Below are 16,789 nucleotides of genomic sequence, written 5' to 3'. Positions count from 1 at the left end.
GTGAAACTTGAATTTTATTAAAGCCCACACATGTTTTATTTTGTAAAAATATTTGTTACTTATCCTGTAAAGTTGTCTAAATCGTCCTTTTGAGGTAGGACTACTTTTCTAGGTGGAGGAACAAGGTTCTCCTGGTACATTGCGCATTTAACCAACATGATAAAAAAATCAACACAGCTTCCTGGCTAATATCCATCAGTGCTATCCCAGGAAACTACAAGTGATAAGTCAACGACCGCTGTTTCCTCTTGCTGTGGTGTGCCAGGATTTCTTTTTTATTCTGTTGACCCCAGATTCACCTTAACAGAGCAGCTCCTTCACATCACGACAGCCATAAGCCTGCCAGATATCAGTCCATCAAGAAATGAGACAGAGCAAGAGAGAGAGAGAGAGAGAGAGAGAGAGAGAGAGCATGAAATATGAAGGGAAGAGAGCGAAAGTCAGAGAGGGGGAGATGATAAATCAAAAGATGAGGTCTACATCATCTAATGACCAAAATGAACCTCTTTCCTGTTGGCTGGCGGAGCTGTGAGTCTCTGCAGTTCTTAAGCCGTGTCCTTCCTGATCCAGACATCCAATACCATCAAACCAGGATTTATGACGCATCACAACCCCCTGACAACATCCAGCAGCTTCAAAATCTCATATATTTTCTCTGCCCATGCCTGACATTTCCAGACTCGACATTCACTCAAGATAAGCCAAAAGCCTTCTGACAGGATAGAGAGCACATATAAAACACACGCTTAAGAAATTTACTGCCCCCTCGCAAGAACTCATCGGTGCACGAGACGCGGTGAGCCATGTACTGGCAGCTATAGCCACAACATCTCATATCAAGGAACTCAACTAATATTCAGTGACAGAGAACATTCAATACAGCAGTCGCTACTGCTATAGACATTAATGCCAATTTTCAGATGGGTGGTTGATGACTGTGTGCTTTTCAACAGCACCCTAGAGCTTTTGGTGAGGACCCAAGTCCATCTGAAAAAGCTCAGAACTCTGGTGCGCACCAGAAAATCGCTTGTGAGTCTGCTTGAAATCCATGGTCTGTAGTTCACAATAGGAATGAATGCTATTCAGCGCCAAACTCTGTCTTAATTTCCAAAGCACAACTGCTGTGACTGATATGATGCCAAATATGATCAAACAATGATCCTATGTTAACAGGACCACCATGACCTAATGGGATAAACGGGACCCGTCTCGCTACAACTCACCACGCGCCCCACCGAAAGTGAGAACAACATTTTAGCGACCACGAGGAGGTTACCCCAATGTGACTCTACCCACCCTAGCAAACAGGCCAATTTGGTTGCTTAGTCACTCAGCACGCCCTGGATTTGAACTCACGACTCCAGGTGTGATAGTCAGCGTCAATACTCACTGAGCTACCCAGGCCCTGAAAACGTTAATAACCGGTTAATTCTGTTCTGATAATTGTCTTTTTTTTTTTTTTTATGAAACCAAAGCCTGAATGGTTTATTATAGAACATTTTTGAAAATACACCACTTTCTGTAACCCACAAAATTAGACTTCACTCTTTTTATTTGAACAGGATCAGCATGTGCTTTGATTCTGAAGGAAACTGCTGCATCACAGATTTCTTTGCTTTAATGCACAATGTGGATGTAGCCTTCTGTGACATGCTGACGCCCATTTGGATGAGAATACAGTATATAATTACCACGTATATGTATGCACGTTTAATCCAAATAAAAGGAAAGGTATTTAGGTAAAAGAATTGTGTGTGTGTGTGCATGCAGGAGAAAGATTTTTTGTCAATTAATTGATTTAGATGGCCAGATGTATTTTTAAAATATGAAAAATATTTTTGGGTATATTTATTATATATAAAAAAGCATTTATTTAAAAAACATAAAAATAAATAATAATAATTTTCTATTTTATTTTATAGACTACTTTATGCTTTGCTTGTTATCCCTCTATAATAATGTTTACTAACATTAACAAACATTAAACAAATAAAAAGAATGCTTCACAGATTACTAAAACCACAGTGCTGTTCATATCCACTATTAAAAGCTGCTGCTTTAAAGAAACCGGCAGCGCAGTTGCCTGCTGTCTAACATCTGTAGTATAATGCAGGGCCCTAACCAATATAGACAGTGAGGCGGCATTTCCCTGAAAATATTCAGATTAGTGCTCCCCCCCAAATATTCAGATTAGTGCCCCCCCCCATATTTAATTACATCGTTGACATAATGTGTCACTACTGAAATGGCCTTTGGCAAGCCTCTCTTGCAAAGCATCTGTGGCAGAAGTAAATTGGTAGTACATTTACAAAAACATGCGTTAAACAGTAAAGCTGGCTTCTTCTACACCTGAGTTGCTAACAAACAACAGTAGTAGCTGCTCATAAAAGTACTAACATTGATGAAACAAACATACTGCAATTAGGGAATCAAACACAACAATGCAAATTCAGAGAACGGAGAGGGCAGGGGAAGGAACTGTATTGAAGTTTGGACTGGGCAATTGAAGCAACTTTACAAAAAAAGCCTTACACTACTACATTTGGTCCCACAATCATGAATATGTGGTTACGGGCTTGTAATACATAAATAAAATGACTAGCCCACCAAAATCCAGAGATGTGACAACGTTGGAAGCGCTAACTTTGCTATCTGCTTGGGTACAGAACACCAGAGAGTTGAGAAGATATCCAGCAGCCTGGCCTAATCGATCCTGGCCCTTTTCAAATCCTTAATAACTTCTCAGTTGAAAGCCCCTCAGTTCATTAGTGTTGTCTTTTAATTAAACACAATCGCTGTGCCGCTCACTGGTGGAAGACGACTTCTCCAGGGGGTGGAGCTGTTTGAATACACTGATAATGGAATTTGACATTGCTGGAGATGTTGAGCCATTATTCCATTTCTCTCTGTTCACAGATATGTGCGATAAAGGCCCTTAAGTCTTTCATTTCCTCAAGACTTTTTGCAGAATCGAGAAGGGATTGTTCTCTGTTGAACTTACACATGTACTGTAAGTAGATTAATCAATTAAGCCTCGGCTGATAATAAAAATTGGAGCACTTTAGCGGAAATATCACTTTTCGTCAAGTAGAGAGAGCGCAGGCAACAAAGAGTTATCTTTCTGCTCTTTAAACATTAAGTATTTGCTTGTGGAATGGAAAGTTATTACTGCAGAATTACTCCTGTATACATGCGGCTCGGTCAGTAAGAAGCTTTCTTCAGAGCAACATATTTACCCAGCAACACTTATGTAAATAACAAACATGGTATCCAAAGAAGACTTCACAATTTTGTTCTCTGTTGCTTGAAATGGGTATCTGTCAAGCTATACAACAGATCATGAAAAAGTTATTTATAGACCCAAAGAATAAATTCTCACCTTTGCTGTAAACTGCACAGTTGCTCTTGCCACCCTCTGCACTGACCAACATCAAATCCATCAGCCAGCGGGGACCTCCACTCAGGACCAACGAAACCTGCAACAGAAAACACTGACTCACTTTAGTCATGTAATGTATATTAGTCGCCGAGTTGGTGTTAAGTCTGGTCCACTATGCAGTATTTTTTAGCCAAGAACTGTTCACTTAGTCACGGTGATCACCGTTCACACTGCCAGCGGCATTTTCGCTTGGTGATGCTAGACTCTGCAATTTGTGGGACAGGAAGAGGATGTCTGACCAACCACTAAATCGATTAACAAAGTTTTTAAATAATTGATACCACAAAAATTGTCATGGAAAAATGCATTCAAATATTCACACAGCAGTGTGTATCCACTGCCAGCTGTCTAGAAAACACTGAAGAAATGAGTGGAAAGGGGTATCATAATTTCTTTCCATCCAAAAGTCCAGATTATGACACAGACATATTGTAACTACATAAAAAAACAAATGGATTATATAATTCATATCTAGTTTCCTTTCTATTGAGTGCCTCAAACAAAACTCTGAATTTCTTTCAAAGACATTCATATGCGATTCGGATTTGATTATGATTCATTAGGAATTATTTAAGTTATAATGTCCGTTTTGCTTACAGATAAAATACATTATACATGGGACATTCTAACTTGGTACATTACGAAAATATAAATGTAAAAAAATTGTATCATTTGTTTTTCAGCAATTGGTCAAACCCATGTATTCCATCAATGAATGTGATTTCTTGAAATTTCATACATTATATTGCATATATGCATTTTGTTACATGTTTATTGTTTACATGCATTATTTGTACTATTTACAAGTATATACATTGACATGTAGCACAAGTGCTAATACTGTCTCTTTAAGAATAGCGGCAGTTTAGCGAGCATCTCACAGAAGTGTTTTGGTTGAGCATACATTAATGAGAGTGGAGTCGCATGGCTTCTTTACCGCATCGGTGCTATGTGTGATTAGAATTAAATGTTTCTTTTTTGTTGTTTTTAATCAACAATTAACTGTAAAATAAAGAAAGGGTATTAAAAGAGACATTATTCAAAAACAAATGGATTGTGTGGATCTCATCTTTGGACAGACATTACATGGAGCAAGCTAAACCAAACTTTTACTCTCAACACGCAGTGAAAGGATCTCAGTGCTGAACTTATTCGTCACTACACTACTCGATCACTGGTGAGTCAAATCTGAAAATGTACTATGCATTGGCTAATCTCAGACAATTTTAGTTGCATAGCACAAAATTTGGACGAATATTCAAGTGATTTACTCGCATCGCTCTTTTGATTGAAGAATCGATGTCGGGAACCTTTAAATGAAGATCATGATGAATCTGGAAACTCAATGTTTTTACCCACCCCTACCTGTTATGACTTGTTTCCTGGTCTACTGTTAAAAACACTGTACATCCTGACCGTCAGAAGTTGCGCAATTAACAAAGTCAGTGAACAGATTGTGGGCATGCCATCTAAGACTGTGTCTTAGTAAACGTGTTTAAACAACCTCTACCATGTGCTCTCACTATTCCCAAAGGCCGTTCCAGAGCAAGATCTCTAGTTGTGTGTATGCATGTGTGTAAAATGGGGGTCGAGCAGGCCACACCCCGTCTCCGTCCACCCTGTGAATGGCTGTATTGTTGGAGAGCCTCTGAATGTTCCACCTGATCTGATCTCATCCTTTGGGACATTTGGAATTCAGAATAGAGGGCTGTGACTTGGAGACAGAAGAAGCGGAATGCTGAGCACTGATCTTTAGACACATTGTGCCACTCTATCACCAACATCACAGCTTCCTGAGACCACCGCATGGGGAATTTAAAGAGCTGGCTTGGGTTTCAAAAGGATGGACAGAGGATTGGGTTTCATAATCTCAAGCAGACTTTTGTGTTTTAAATTGTGTTATTTCTGTCTAACAAAAATGTCTGGATGTCATTGCATTAGATAACAAAATATCAAAACAAGTGGCATATGTAAACAAATGACGCTAGAGCTTTTCTCAGAACTAACCTTACTTTTCTGAACAATTTTTGCAATAACTTATAAACAACTGGTGTCAAGGTGATTTTTAGTGGATCCATGATCTCAGTTCTACAGTGGCCGAGAAGTGCAACCAGATTATTAAAGCAAACACAAGCTGAAATCACATGGAAATCTTATAAGAGCTGCCAGTACACAAGAATAACTGCAGTTCTATCAGGAAGACTTGCAGATTTGAGTAAAGTTTTAATTACATTTATTTGATGAATATAAAACAGGAATGTAATGTCTCTCTTTGTTGTAAGCCCCATCTGGTGGTCCGAAGTTGTTGTACTAACCATCAGATCCTGCCGGAGATAGGAGGCAGGGGTGAGGAGCCTACCCCTGTGCAGGACGGGACTCAACTGGTGGTGGTGGGGTGGTGGGGGTTGCCGTGTTAGCACACAGAAATAGCAATGTGATAGATTGTGAGCAGACTTATAAAGCAACGGTTTACATGTGATTGGCTAGGAGTTAGTCTTCCCGCTAGAACAACGCTATGCTTACATGTACTGTGATGTAATGTTCCATCATTGCCTGGTACGTATTCAAGCTAATGTTGATCAAGTTATGTAACAATTTTTTTATTTCTGTTTGTATCTTCTAAATGTTGTCATGTTGTGGCTCATTTCTGTTGTGTTGTGGCTTATTTCCATTGTGTTGTGGCTTAATTTCACTGGGTTGTGGCTTAATTTCGTTGCTGTGTGGCTTATTTACATTGTGTTGTGGCTTAAAGGGGTAATGACATGAGGAATCAAATTTTCCTTGATCTTTTGACATATAAGAGGCCATTGCACTATAAACATATCCTGTAAGTTTCAGAACTGAAAATTTCCTTCTTAATAGATAAAAGAGAATTTATTTAAACCAAGCTACGAAAATGGCTCATTTGAAATTTGTGGAACTTGTGATGTCACAGGGAACAATTAGATCTGCATATGACTGCCTCTTTAGCAAGACATTAATGCCTATTTTTTGTCACTGCACCCTTGGCCCACCCACCGGTGCTCAGTCAGTCACACAGGTAAAGAGGAGAGAGATGGGTCTGTCATGGGAGATTTATCTACACCCAAGTCACCAAAGGATTTATGCAGGACATCTTCATGTGCTTATCTAGATTTAAATGTTTTTCTACATAAACATGCACTAGATGAACAGCTTTGACCATTATCATACATTTCTCGCCGCTTTTAAAACACACAATGTCAAGTTATAACTCTAAAAAAGGAGACAGCCATTCTTTTTTATCTTGCTGTTTGCTGTCTTGCTATTGTGCTGTTTTGAAGGTGTCCTGGACCATTTTTGCACCCATCCGTGCTAGTTTGATGATCTTTAATGTGTTTCCGCACAACACAGTGATGTGTCTCATTCTGCTCCTGCCACTGACTGGGAGAAACACATAAAAACACATTATTTAATTCATAAATGTTAAGTGAGGCTTAAGTGTCCAAATACCTTTTTGGGTTACTGTATATTAATATAGATTAGCCTCTATCTTAACTTTCTAAATGTATATATAGGGATGGCTGAAAATATGGTGAAACTCGTAATCAGACCCAAAGCAGAGCCCCATGTCATCAATTTGTTCTTATTTTAGCTTCAATAATTTCAGCCTGTCAGGTGACCCGAGGGGAAGTGGACATGATATCAGCTACCTGTGAGGTTCAGAATATATACAGCTGTAAAATTGCACCATGCTTTCTGCGAGGAGAGGGAATCCAGCACTCTACAGACGCTGTAACTGTTATCAGTGCATTTATAATTCCAGGAGCATTCTCTGTCTCTCTCTGACCAAATCTGCATTTTTGCTGAATCGTCTGGTCAATCGTCTTACGGCTGAGCATTGAAGGAGAGGCCCTTCTTTCTGAAAACAATGTGGATAATAGGGCTGGGCGATTAAAATGCTCAAACTCTCGAAATAAATCTTGATATCGATGATAAACTTTTGACTAATTTTCGATATTTAGCTTATGTTCTACATCTAGACGATCAGTTGCGTCTCCCTAAAAACGCAAGCAGTTTGGCAAAGATATATACACAAGTTGCTAACTGAATAAATCAGCCTGTTAGGAAGTATTAGCAGGCTAGCAGCTACCTTGCCCTGCTGTCATGTAAACAAGTAATGATGATAAATAGCCGCTAGCTCGCTATTCGGCTAAAATTATATTGTGGTTTACTGAACAAGATATCACTGACAATGCAATACAGCTATTGACTGAACACAACAGCAACACCAACTTCAACACTATTGCTGTTTATTTATGTACCATTTAGTTAAAGGGGTCATGACATACTCCTTTTTTATTAATTGTATTATCTTCCCTGTGGTCCACAGATAATGTTAGTAAAGTTTTTTTCTTTTTGCACCAAAATAGTCATAATTTAGTAAAATATTATCATTTTCCATTCTGTCTCTGACCATTTGTTTAAAACACTTGTTTTTGGCCTAAGTGTCTCCTTAAGACCTCGATGTAAAATTCAGCCCCTTGAAAAATTCAATAGAAAGAGAAATGAACAAGCTCCACAACATTATAAAAATAATTTCAGGGTATACATATAACACACATCCAACATATTTCATCTGAATATATTAAACTGTCCACTGAAGCACAACTGTTAACACTCAGCAGCATAAACAACCAAACAGTCATGGCATTTGAAATATGCATGATAAAACTGTTTACTATGGTTTTGTTATCTGGTCCAATAGTGTTTTTAACTGCTCAATCCTTCAATAAAGGTTCTCTTGCAAAGCTTGAATTGTATTGTGGCTGGATTTCAAACAATCCACGCTAATATGAGCTGAAAAAAATCACACATACATAGTCCAAAGCACGTGATACAAGATGCACACACATACAGTATCATATGAAGCATTGAAACGCACATCACCGTAACACATCAAAACGGTCAAAGACTAGTCCATCTAGTGCATGTTTACCTACACCAACCATTAAAAATAGTGCAGATGGTAGCAAGAACGCATCCAGGGTGCTTTTCTGCTCAAAACAGCAAGACTCAGGGCAGCTGAATGTAACAGAATGGGGTCTCATTTTCAGAGTTGTAACTTGACAACGTGCCTTTTAAAAGTGGTGCGAGATACATGACAACACAAAAACGTCTGTGAAGTGCATGTTTATATACAACAATAATTCAAAATAGTCCAGATGGGTCCCCTTTGGTGTTCAGGAATAGTTAGTAGGCCACAATAGGCATGTTTGTCCTGCAGTCTCTCTACGTACGAACAGAGCGCCATTAGGCGGGACAAGGATGCAACGACGTAAAATAGGCATTGATGTTTTTTAGCTGCAGATGCGCTCATGAATTAATGTGCCCTGAGCTGGGTTTCAATAAATGCTTTTATTGCATGGGGGATTACGTTTTGAATTCTGAAATTTACAGTATGTTTTCATAGTAGAATGACCTCTTATATGTCAACATATCAAGAAAAATTTGATTCATCTTGACATGACCCTTTTAAAAAAAAATGTTTTTATGATCTATAGTCCGTAAATGTTTTGACACAGGCAAGAAATTAATTCAGTGGATGTTAATGACTTTTAGGCTACAGAAATTATTTCATGATTAGGTTATGTAGCTGACAAGTGTCTGGCCAAAACCAGAAAGAATGTTGTTGGAAACTTAAAAATGAATGACCATGGGGAGAATCAAGCGTCTGCTGAAGACAAAGAAATTGTGGCGAAAAGAGGTCACACACCTTATGCAAGATTAAACCCTAAACTATGTATACTGTAATTCTTGAACTTAAAATGAGACGGTAGATTACCCTGTGGAGTTTACTTGTAAACAAACAAGTTATGTTTACATATTATGTTCTTGAGGTCTAACAAAGGTTATGTCCACACTAATGCGTTTTAGTTAGAAAATACATCTTTTTCTCTAACGTTTTGTTGTCATGTGATCCATTCAACCCAACACAATCAAGATGGCGGCCCATGTTGTAGCTGCATTTTATGTGCCTGCTATCCACTTTGACTTTGTACAACCTTCACATTACATTTCTTGAAAGGCAATAGGAAGTTTACTCGGAACTGCTGTCCGGCAGACAGACCGGAGATAAAACAGTGATTTTTTTGCATGAGCAGTAATGCAATTTAAACTTTTTCATACGTTTCAGTGTGGATTAGCAACTTTTGGAAAACGCTTAAAAATGGCAGTATGGACAGAGATCATTACGGAAACTAAATATCATTATTGAATTATATGAAAAAAGGAGAGAAGAGTGGATTAAGTGTGTTGTGGATCACGGAGTCCCTCCTGACCATGGGCTTCTGATCTCTTCATTTGAATCTCAGAGATTCAGTAAGATCACACACCTAAAGAGCATGAAGATTCTGCATTATGGATACCATTAAAGAGCAAGTAAGCAAAAAAAATCATCTCGATTAACTCTTTAAATAAATGGCCATGCCCTTATTACATACAATTCATCATTCTAAAGATCAAAACTTTCTCAACTTCTGCAACAACGTTTTTACCCACATATCCAAGCTGTGTGAGTGGGGAAAGATAATATGAACTAATAATATCAGTGATTTTGATGATCCAATCAAATGCCACTAGATAAATTCAGCTGACACATTTTTGTTAGGGATTGAACTAATTAATGCAACAAGCTGCATTAACCTGACTATAACATGCTGCGAAACCTGAAATAATAATAATAAAAAAAAACAAGAACCAAAAAGGGTCTGTATGCACCGTTTACATTCTACCAGCTACCTGTGTTCTCTCTTACAGTGTGTATAGTATCTCTTTTTAAAGCTTCACCTTCAGAATTCAGCTGCAGACAGAGAGAGAGAGAGAGAGAGAGAGAGAGGGGTTTGTGTGGATTCTGACTGTGTGGGAATACTTCACGAAAAAGACAGACTGTACACAGCACTCCACTTTCCTTGAGTCATTCTCTCCCTTTCTGTGCGTGCCTCTCTCTCGGCTGAATCCTCTTTCCTCTTATCAGGCCAGCACAGGCTCCATCGGCCTCTCCCGCTCTGACAGGAGCAACAACAATAGGTCTGCGATACCAGTCCGCTTCACAGGGTAAACCTGCCACGGGCACAGATTACCCCTGACACACACACTCACTCCCTCTCTTTCTCTCAAACACTCTCTAGAACACAACACCACCTTCTCCAAGGCCTCAAAATGGACACAAAATGTGCAACTTCTGCTCCACTGCTCCATCCTGTCTCTCTGTCGGTTGTCTTCCTGTTATGGATTACCCACGATCCGCTATGACTGTAAAGCATGTCAAAATTACATTTTCATAGCTTAATCACAATAGCACAACCAAGAAGATTTTCTTGCTCAGACGTAACTCGTAGCTCACAAGATTTAAACAAGTTAAATGAGGTTAAGTATCAGAAAAGTATAAACTTTGTCTCAGATGTTGCTAGGCAGAAATGGCATGGACAGCAGATGATTTTTCTTTTTTCTTTTATTATTATTGTGAACTTTGGTATCTTGCAAAATCTGAGCAAATTTTAAGAGATTTTAGAGATATCTTCTGAAACTCTAGCGGAGACAAGTGAGATTACTGGTGTCTTTTTCTGAAGAGAAACATGTGAGAAGTAGGCAAGCAGAAGTCTCCATTTAAATCTCAAGGAAAATCTATTTAGATGTTAAAGAGATCTTATTTGGGATTTGTCTTTTATATAGTAATAGTTGACTTTGGAATTACACTCTTTAAAATCTTATTAAAATCTCACAGAAAATTAACACATTAAATCAACAGCCCTAGTTGGAATGATTGTATTTACGAGATTTATGTACATGAATGCCACAACAGTGTCTTAACTTCACTAGTAGTTAAGACACTAGTCTGATTATGAGGCAACTGGCTTGCGTAATAAAAGTGTATTTCTGGTTTTACATTCTGATTGGATGAGCCAATTTTGAAGGTGTTGTGACATGTCTCTACATTCTCTGGCAACCAAAACAGGTAACAGATAGGATAATGATCTATATTATTTCTTAGATTAATTGTTTATTCAATTTATTATAAACAAAAAAAAATAGCTGTTAGCTAATCATTGGTGTCTTTTCTCATGGTGCTGCTGCCGCCGTTTTAAAAAACAATACATTTGAGTCATACTAATGGCAATGTATTTGAATGGGCTTTTGTACACAAACCAAGTAAATGCCCTTACCTCCCATACAATAACTGTAATACATGGCCTCTCGTGCCTTTTTGCTTTCATAAAATATCGGATGCACATCTTTTACTGTTCATTTTGTTTCATTAAATTTGTCTGTAAGTGACAAAAGAATTATTCAGTTGCACAACATATCCATTTTTTAAACCAAAATCATTTGAGCGCATCATTATTGCAACTTCGAAATTAAGCAGAAACTTTCCAGGAGGACTTGAAGGCAGCAATAATTGTAAGTGTACTAGAACAATCAGGTTTACATATCTGCATTTTTCCTAGATCTTTTCTCGCAAAGAGTTTTCAATTTACCCACAAGAAACAAAGCAAATCAAAACCCCCACCTTGTCACTTCCTCCTGTGGCCATCTCAATCTTCCCAGGGAAAGGACCCCATGTGGTACCCAGAGGAAGCGCGTGACAAGATTGAATCCTCCTCTCTCCTGTTTCATCAGCCATTTTTAGCTCCCCTGTAGAAACCAGAATATTAGTTACCATCCAAACAACAGCTCAAAATGTTTCTGATATTACACTAGAAATCATCCAAGCATAGGGTAGTTAGTGGTAGTGATAGGTATATTTAAGATATAATTAAACAAGATAGATTAATTGGCCAAAATGTAATAATTTTGAGATTATTGGAGATAACCGTTCCTGCTTGGCCGATTAACTTGCCCGACGCTTCTCTTTTGTCAGTTTCAAAATCTATACAGAGCCTTAGATGAGAAAACATTTGAATAAGTTTTAGTGAATTTTGAGTAAATACTGTCTAATAATGCTGCGTTCATGTCATGTCGGAATTACTATTATGTAAATTATTTTCCTTGATATTGTAATCGCAATTATTAATTTTGATTCATTAGTTCGTAAGAAATATTTTTTTTATTTTTATTGTTTTATGTAATCAGGGACAATAAACATTATTAATACAAAAGAAATGTAAAATGTGCCAGATTTAGCCAAACAGGTTAATTTTCATCTGATCCCTAGGCAGGTTAATGTTATAATAACCAAATAAAAAAAGGTAATCCTGTTTAGAGGGTAGTGTAAACATTTGTGGCTCGCTGTCCTGGGCGAAGGGCTTGAGGCTTGACGCTCGAGGCTTGACCTGAGCACAAATAAAAATAAAAAGATGCCAGAAAACTGGACAGTGAGCTTGGAGTAGTCATTAAGAATAGGTAGGAGGAGAAAGGAGAGGTGGAGGGATGCCGGAAGACTTGATGCCATGTAAAGGTAGGCGGCTGTTTATATACACTCACTCAAGCGATGTAATTGGTCGGATAAAATTACCTTGCCCTTCCCAAACCTTGTTTACAAAACTCCTTTTCAGTAGTTCGCAAGTTAATGTAATTCTGTTTAGAGGATAGTGTAAACATTTGTGGTTTGCTGTCCTGGGCAAAGGGCTTGACCTGAGCACAAAAATCCCCCCAAAAGATGCCAGAAAACAGGAAAGCAAGCTGTTGTCTATGGAGTCTTGTATTTGAGACGAGACAAAGTATTTTATGATCCTCTTGTACCCCCCATAAGGAGCGTGGAGCAATGAAATGAGTTTGGGAAATGGGGAGGCACTTGCTGAGCCCTGAAAGAGGTGGGCAGAGGAGACAAAGTATGACAGAATGAGCGGGGGTTACTAGTGGAGTCTGCTCAGAGGATAAGAAACTGGGAGGTATAGAATGGGTAGAGACAGAGAATGAAAATCAGACGGAAGCACTGAAGGGACAGCGGTGGTTCTGGTCACATAGAAATTAGCTTTGCGAGAGCTGAAAAGCACTGGAGTGATTGTTACGCCCGAAGGCGATCGCCAGGTTGCCCCTTTTTTTTTGTGGCGATTTTGGGCATTTAGCAGGTGGAGATGGTGTAGGAGAAACGACCTAATCGGTGCGTTTACAGGTGACCAGCAGCACAAAGAGATTGGCTTTGTTTGTGTGCCTAGGGTACATGATATCTGTGATATCCACTAGTCAAGATGGGCCCCCTCGCAGGAGTTGGGCTTCCCCAGACAGAAGTGGAATTAACCGGAGCACCCACCATCTGCATGCCCCCACCGTCCCCTCAAAGAACTCCAAGAAGGCCTCCAGATCATCTAGGGGATGCTTTCGCATCAGTTACCAGTGGAGATACTCCTGGTGTATGATGACTTGAGAAAAGCCATCCTGCAATGCACTGGCTGGACACCCGAGCAGCAGCGCCAGCGTTTTCGCTCCCTGACCATTGTCGAACACGGCTCCAGGACGAGTGTTGCCTGTCAGAGCTGTCAATCTGATCTGCTGCTGATCTGGTGATACTGGAGCAGTTCATTGTTCGACTTCTGAGAGGGACCGTGGAGTGGGTCCAGTGCCGCATTGCAACAAACGGCCATCCAGCTGGCAGAGGACCACATGGTGGCATATTCGGGAGCCGGCAAGCCCCGAGACCCTTCTCTCTCTTTCTCACTCCCCTGTCTACTCTCCTCCACCTGCTTTCCGTTCTGTTCCTCCTCCCTGGAAAAGGAGAGGAGCCCCTCCCATACCGGCTCCTCAACTCCATGGATTGCACTACCCGCTGGTTTCCCTGGCCGCTATCTGCTCTCACTCCAAGGGTGGTGGACCCGCTGACACGGACGCAGGCGTGGAGCCTTGTTCGGTCTGTTAGAGCTGCAGGGAGCCTGCATTTCTGGGAACAATGCCCGGAGATGGAGGTGGGGACATTGGTTCGGGTCCCTGACGCGCCGCAGGCCACCCCCATCAAGCTGGGACATACCACATCCCTGTGAGTATTAAGGGGGGTACATACCAGGCCTTGATTGATTCGGTTTGCTGCCAAACCTCCATCCATTAATGCCTGGTTTAAGATGAGGCTTTGGGATCTAGTCAAAAGGTGAAGGTAAGTTCTGTGCATGGGGATATCCACGATTATCCTGTAGTGACCTTGACGATTCAATATCAGTACAAAAGCATAGTGTCGAGGCTGCGATTAGTTTGCGCCTCACCCATCTGCTAATATTGGGCATGAATTGGCCAGTGTTTTCCACATTAATAAGGGAAGTTTGTGAGGATGCATCCTATAACAGAGCGTTTTGGTGTGGTATTCGTTTTGTGCTTGCTGGAAAGGCAGAGCCGGGGCCATCTACATCAGACCCACTTCAGGATGACGTAAGGGAGGGGGAAGTCTTAACTTCCCCAGCCCTTAGAGGATTTCCCGCAGGGTATTTCCCTCTGGAACAGACACGAGACGAGACTCTTAAGTACGCCTTTGACCAAGTGAGAGCAACTGATGGTCACCGTCTTCAGCCAGACATTGCACTTGCCTATCTGTTTTTTCATGTTGTATGGAGTGATGAAGAACACTCAGACAGGGATGTAAAGTAACAAATTCCAATACTCACATTATTGTAATTAAGTCGTTTTTCCCAGAAATTGTACTTTAAGTAGTTTAAAAATTTTATACTTTTACTTTTACATTTTAAGTGCTGTAAATGTACTTTTAATGCACTATTTCCCACCATCTGTCTTCGCTATTTCCCCATCCTGCTTTTATTTTTAACTATCAACATGATAAGAGAGAGAGTCTAGTGACTTAAATCAAAACTTGAATGGCAGCTGTAGACTGGCGCCAACTGTTATGGATGTGGAGAATGCCTGAAGCACAGTTCAACACCTGAATATCTCGGCTGCACCTGAAAGGGCTTTTCGCAGTGAAAAAGGCCAATTGCGTGATCGTGTCATGTGAGTTTAACTTGCTCAAGCCAGATATCAGCATTAATCCTGCCTCTAATTTGAAGAAACATATCGAGGTAAATTTCATATTTCTGCTTCCTAGATTCTGTATCTAAAATGTATTGTCTATCATTGAGGTTATTGGGTTGATGTGAGAGATTAAGGCAATGTTATCAATAGGGCTGGGCAGTAAAACAATCTTGATGTTTATCTGAAAATAAAAAGAGAGATAGAAAGATGTCTGTGATATCGATGATACATTTTTTAGTAATTTTCTATACTTAGCCTATGTTCTACATCAATCGCAATAGCAAAACAACCACTGGTTGTTTGATCTAGATAAAATATAAAAGATTGACTTTTTATTTCCTGACTTTTTATCTGTAGCTGCAGGTTGTTTGATTGACAGGCAGCTAATATTTGTGCGCTAATGCGGGTAAAATACACTATAATTCCGGCAATGCCCATACTGGTGAGGCATTAATGTAAATGCAGTCAGTTTGGTCTAAAACGAACGTAAACAGTGGGACAAAAAGCGCATTTGCATCAAAATGTTGGACTTGAAGTGAACAGTACATGCTATCAAATAGATTACTGTCTAGTAGTCATATAGAGGCTATTAATCAAACAACAATAACAAGGAAATGAGAAAACCACTCACTACTATTGGCTGAATAACTTGAATAGCTTTAAAAACTGTTTTTTTTTTTTTTTTTATAATACCCCTGATATAGAGTGTGTTAATTTGTATAACAAATTACCAGGAAATTTAAATAATTCATAATTATGCTTAGCCTTTATCAAGTTTTTTCTAATGCCTGATTGAAAGGTATCAACCTTTGTAGAGCAATATTTCAGGCAGAACATTCCACCAGTCACAAACTTCAGAAAATTGTGCATCATGCATTAGAATGAGAATACAACTATTTCTGGGCTTAAAAGATACACTAATTAAATCAGTGTGGAAAATTGTATCTCAAAAAGAATTTTTGAATTACTAACCACATAAAGCTCTATATTTCTCGCAAAGTGGCAAGGGCCCTATGAGGTCACACAGCGAGTCAGGGAAGTCACATGCATGTATAGGGGCAGAGTATGTCAGATTTACCACCTCGACCTCTTAAAACAATGGAGAGAGGTGGTTAATGCTAGATATGGGGGTAATAGAAGAATCCTACAATGACTGGGCCTGCCCGGTGGTGCTGATTCCGAAGAGCAACGGTGCAGTGCGGTTCTGTGTGGATTATAGAAAGGTCAATGCTGTGTCTAAATTTGATGCGTATCCAATGCCTCGTATTGATGAACTGTTCAATCGGGCGCAGCCCGTTTTTATTCGACACTGGATTTAACGAGGGGTTATTGGCATATCCCCTTAACTCCAATGTCCCATGAGAAAATGGCCTTCTCCACACCGTTTGGCTTACACCAATTTGTGACTCTTCCGTTTGGTTTGTTGGGGCCCCGGCTACATTT

General features: G+C 39.6%; 1 protein-coding gene across 1 annotated transcript in view; it reads right to left on the bottom strand.

Moving 5' to 3' along the window:
* zfpm2b (zinc finger protein, FOG family member 2b) overlaps nt 1-16,789 on the bottom strand; it is an 82,950-nt gene that overhangs the window by 20,984 nt on the left and 45,177 nt on the right. The window contains exons 4-5 of the mRNA XM_052093218.1: nt 11,967-12,091; nt 3,380-3,476 (exon numbers count right to left, since the gene is read on the bottom strand). Of these exons, the coding sequence (XP_051949178.1) occupies nt 3,380-3,476; nt 11,967-12,091 (222 nt within the window). The remainder of the gene's footprint in view (nt 1-3,379; nt 3,477-11,966; nt 12,092-16,789) is intronic.

The sequence above is a fragment of the Xyrauchen texanus genome, chromosome 26, assembly GCF_025860055.1.
Source record: "Xyrauchen texanus isolate HMW12.3.18 chromosome 26, RBS_HiC_50CHRs, whole genome shotgun sequence".
Taxonomy (NCBI): domain Eukaryota; kingdom Metazoa; phylum Chordata; class Actinopteri; order Cypriniformes; family Catostomidae; genus Xyrauchen; species Xyrauchen texanus.
The sequence above is the reverse complement of the archived record's forward strand: the minus strand, read 5'-3'. Positions and strand labels throughout refer to the sequence as shown.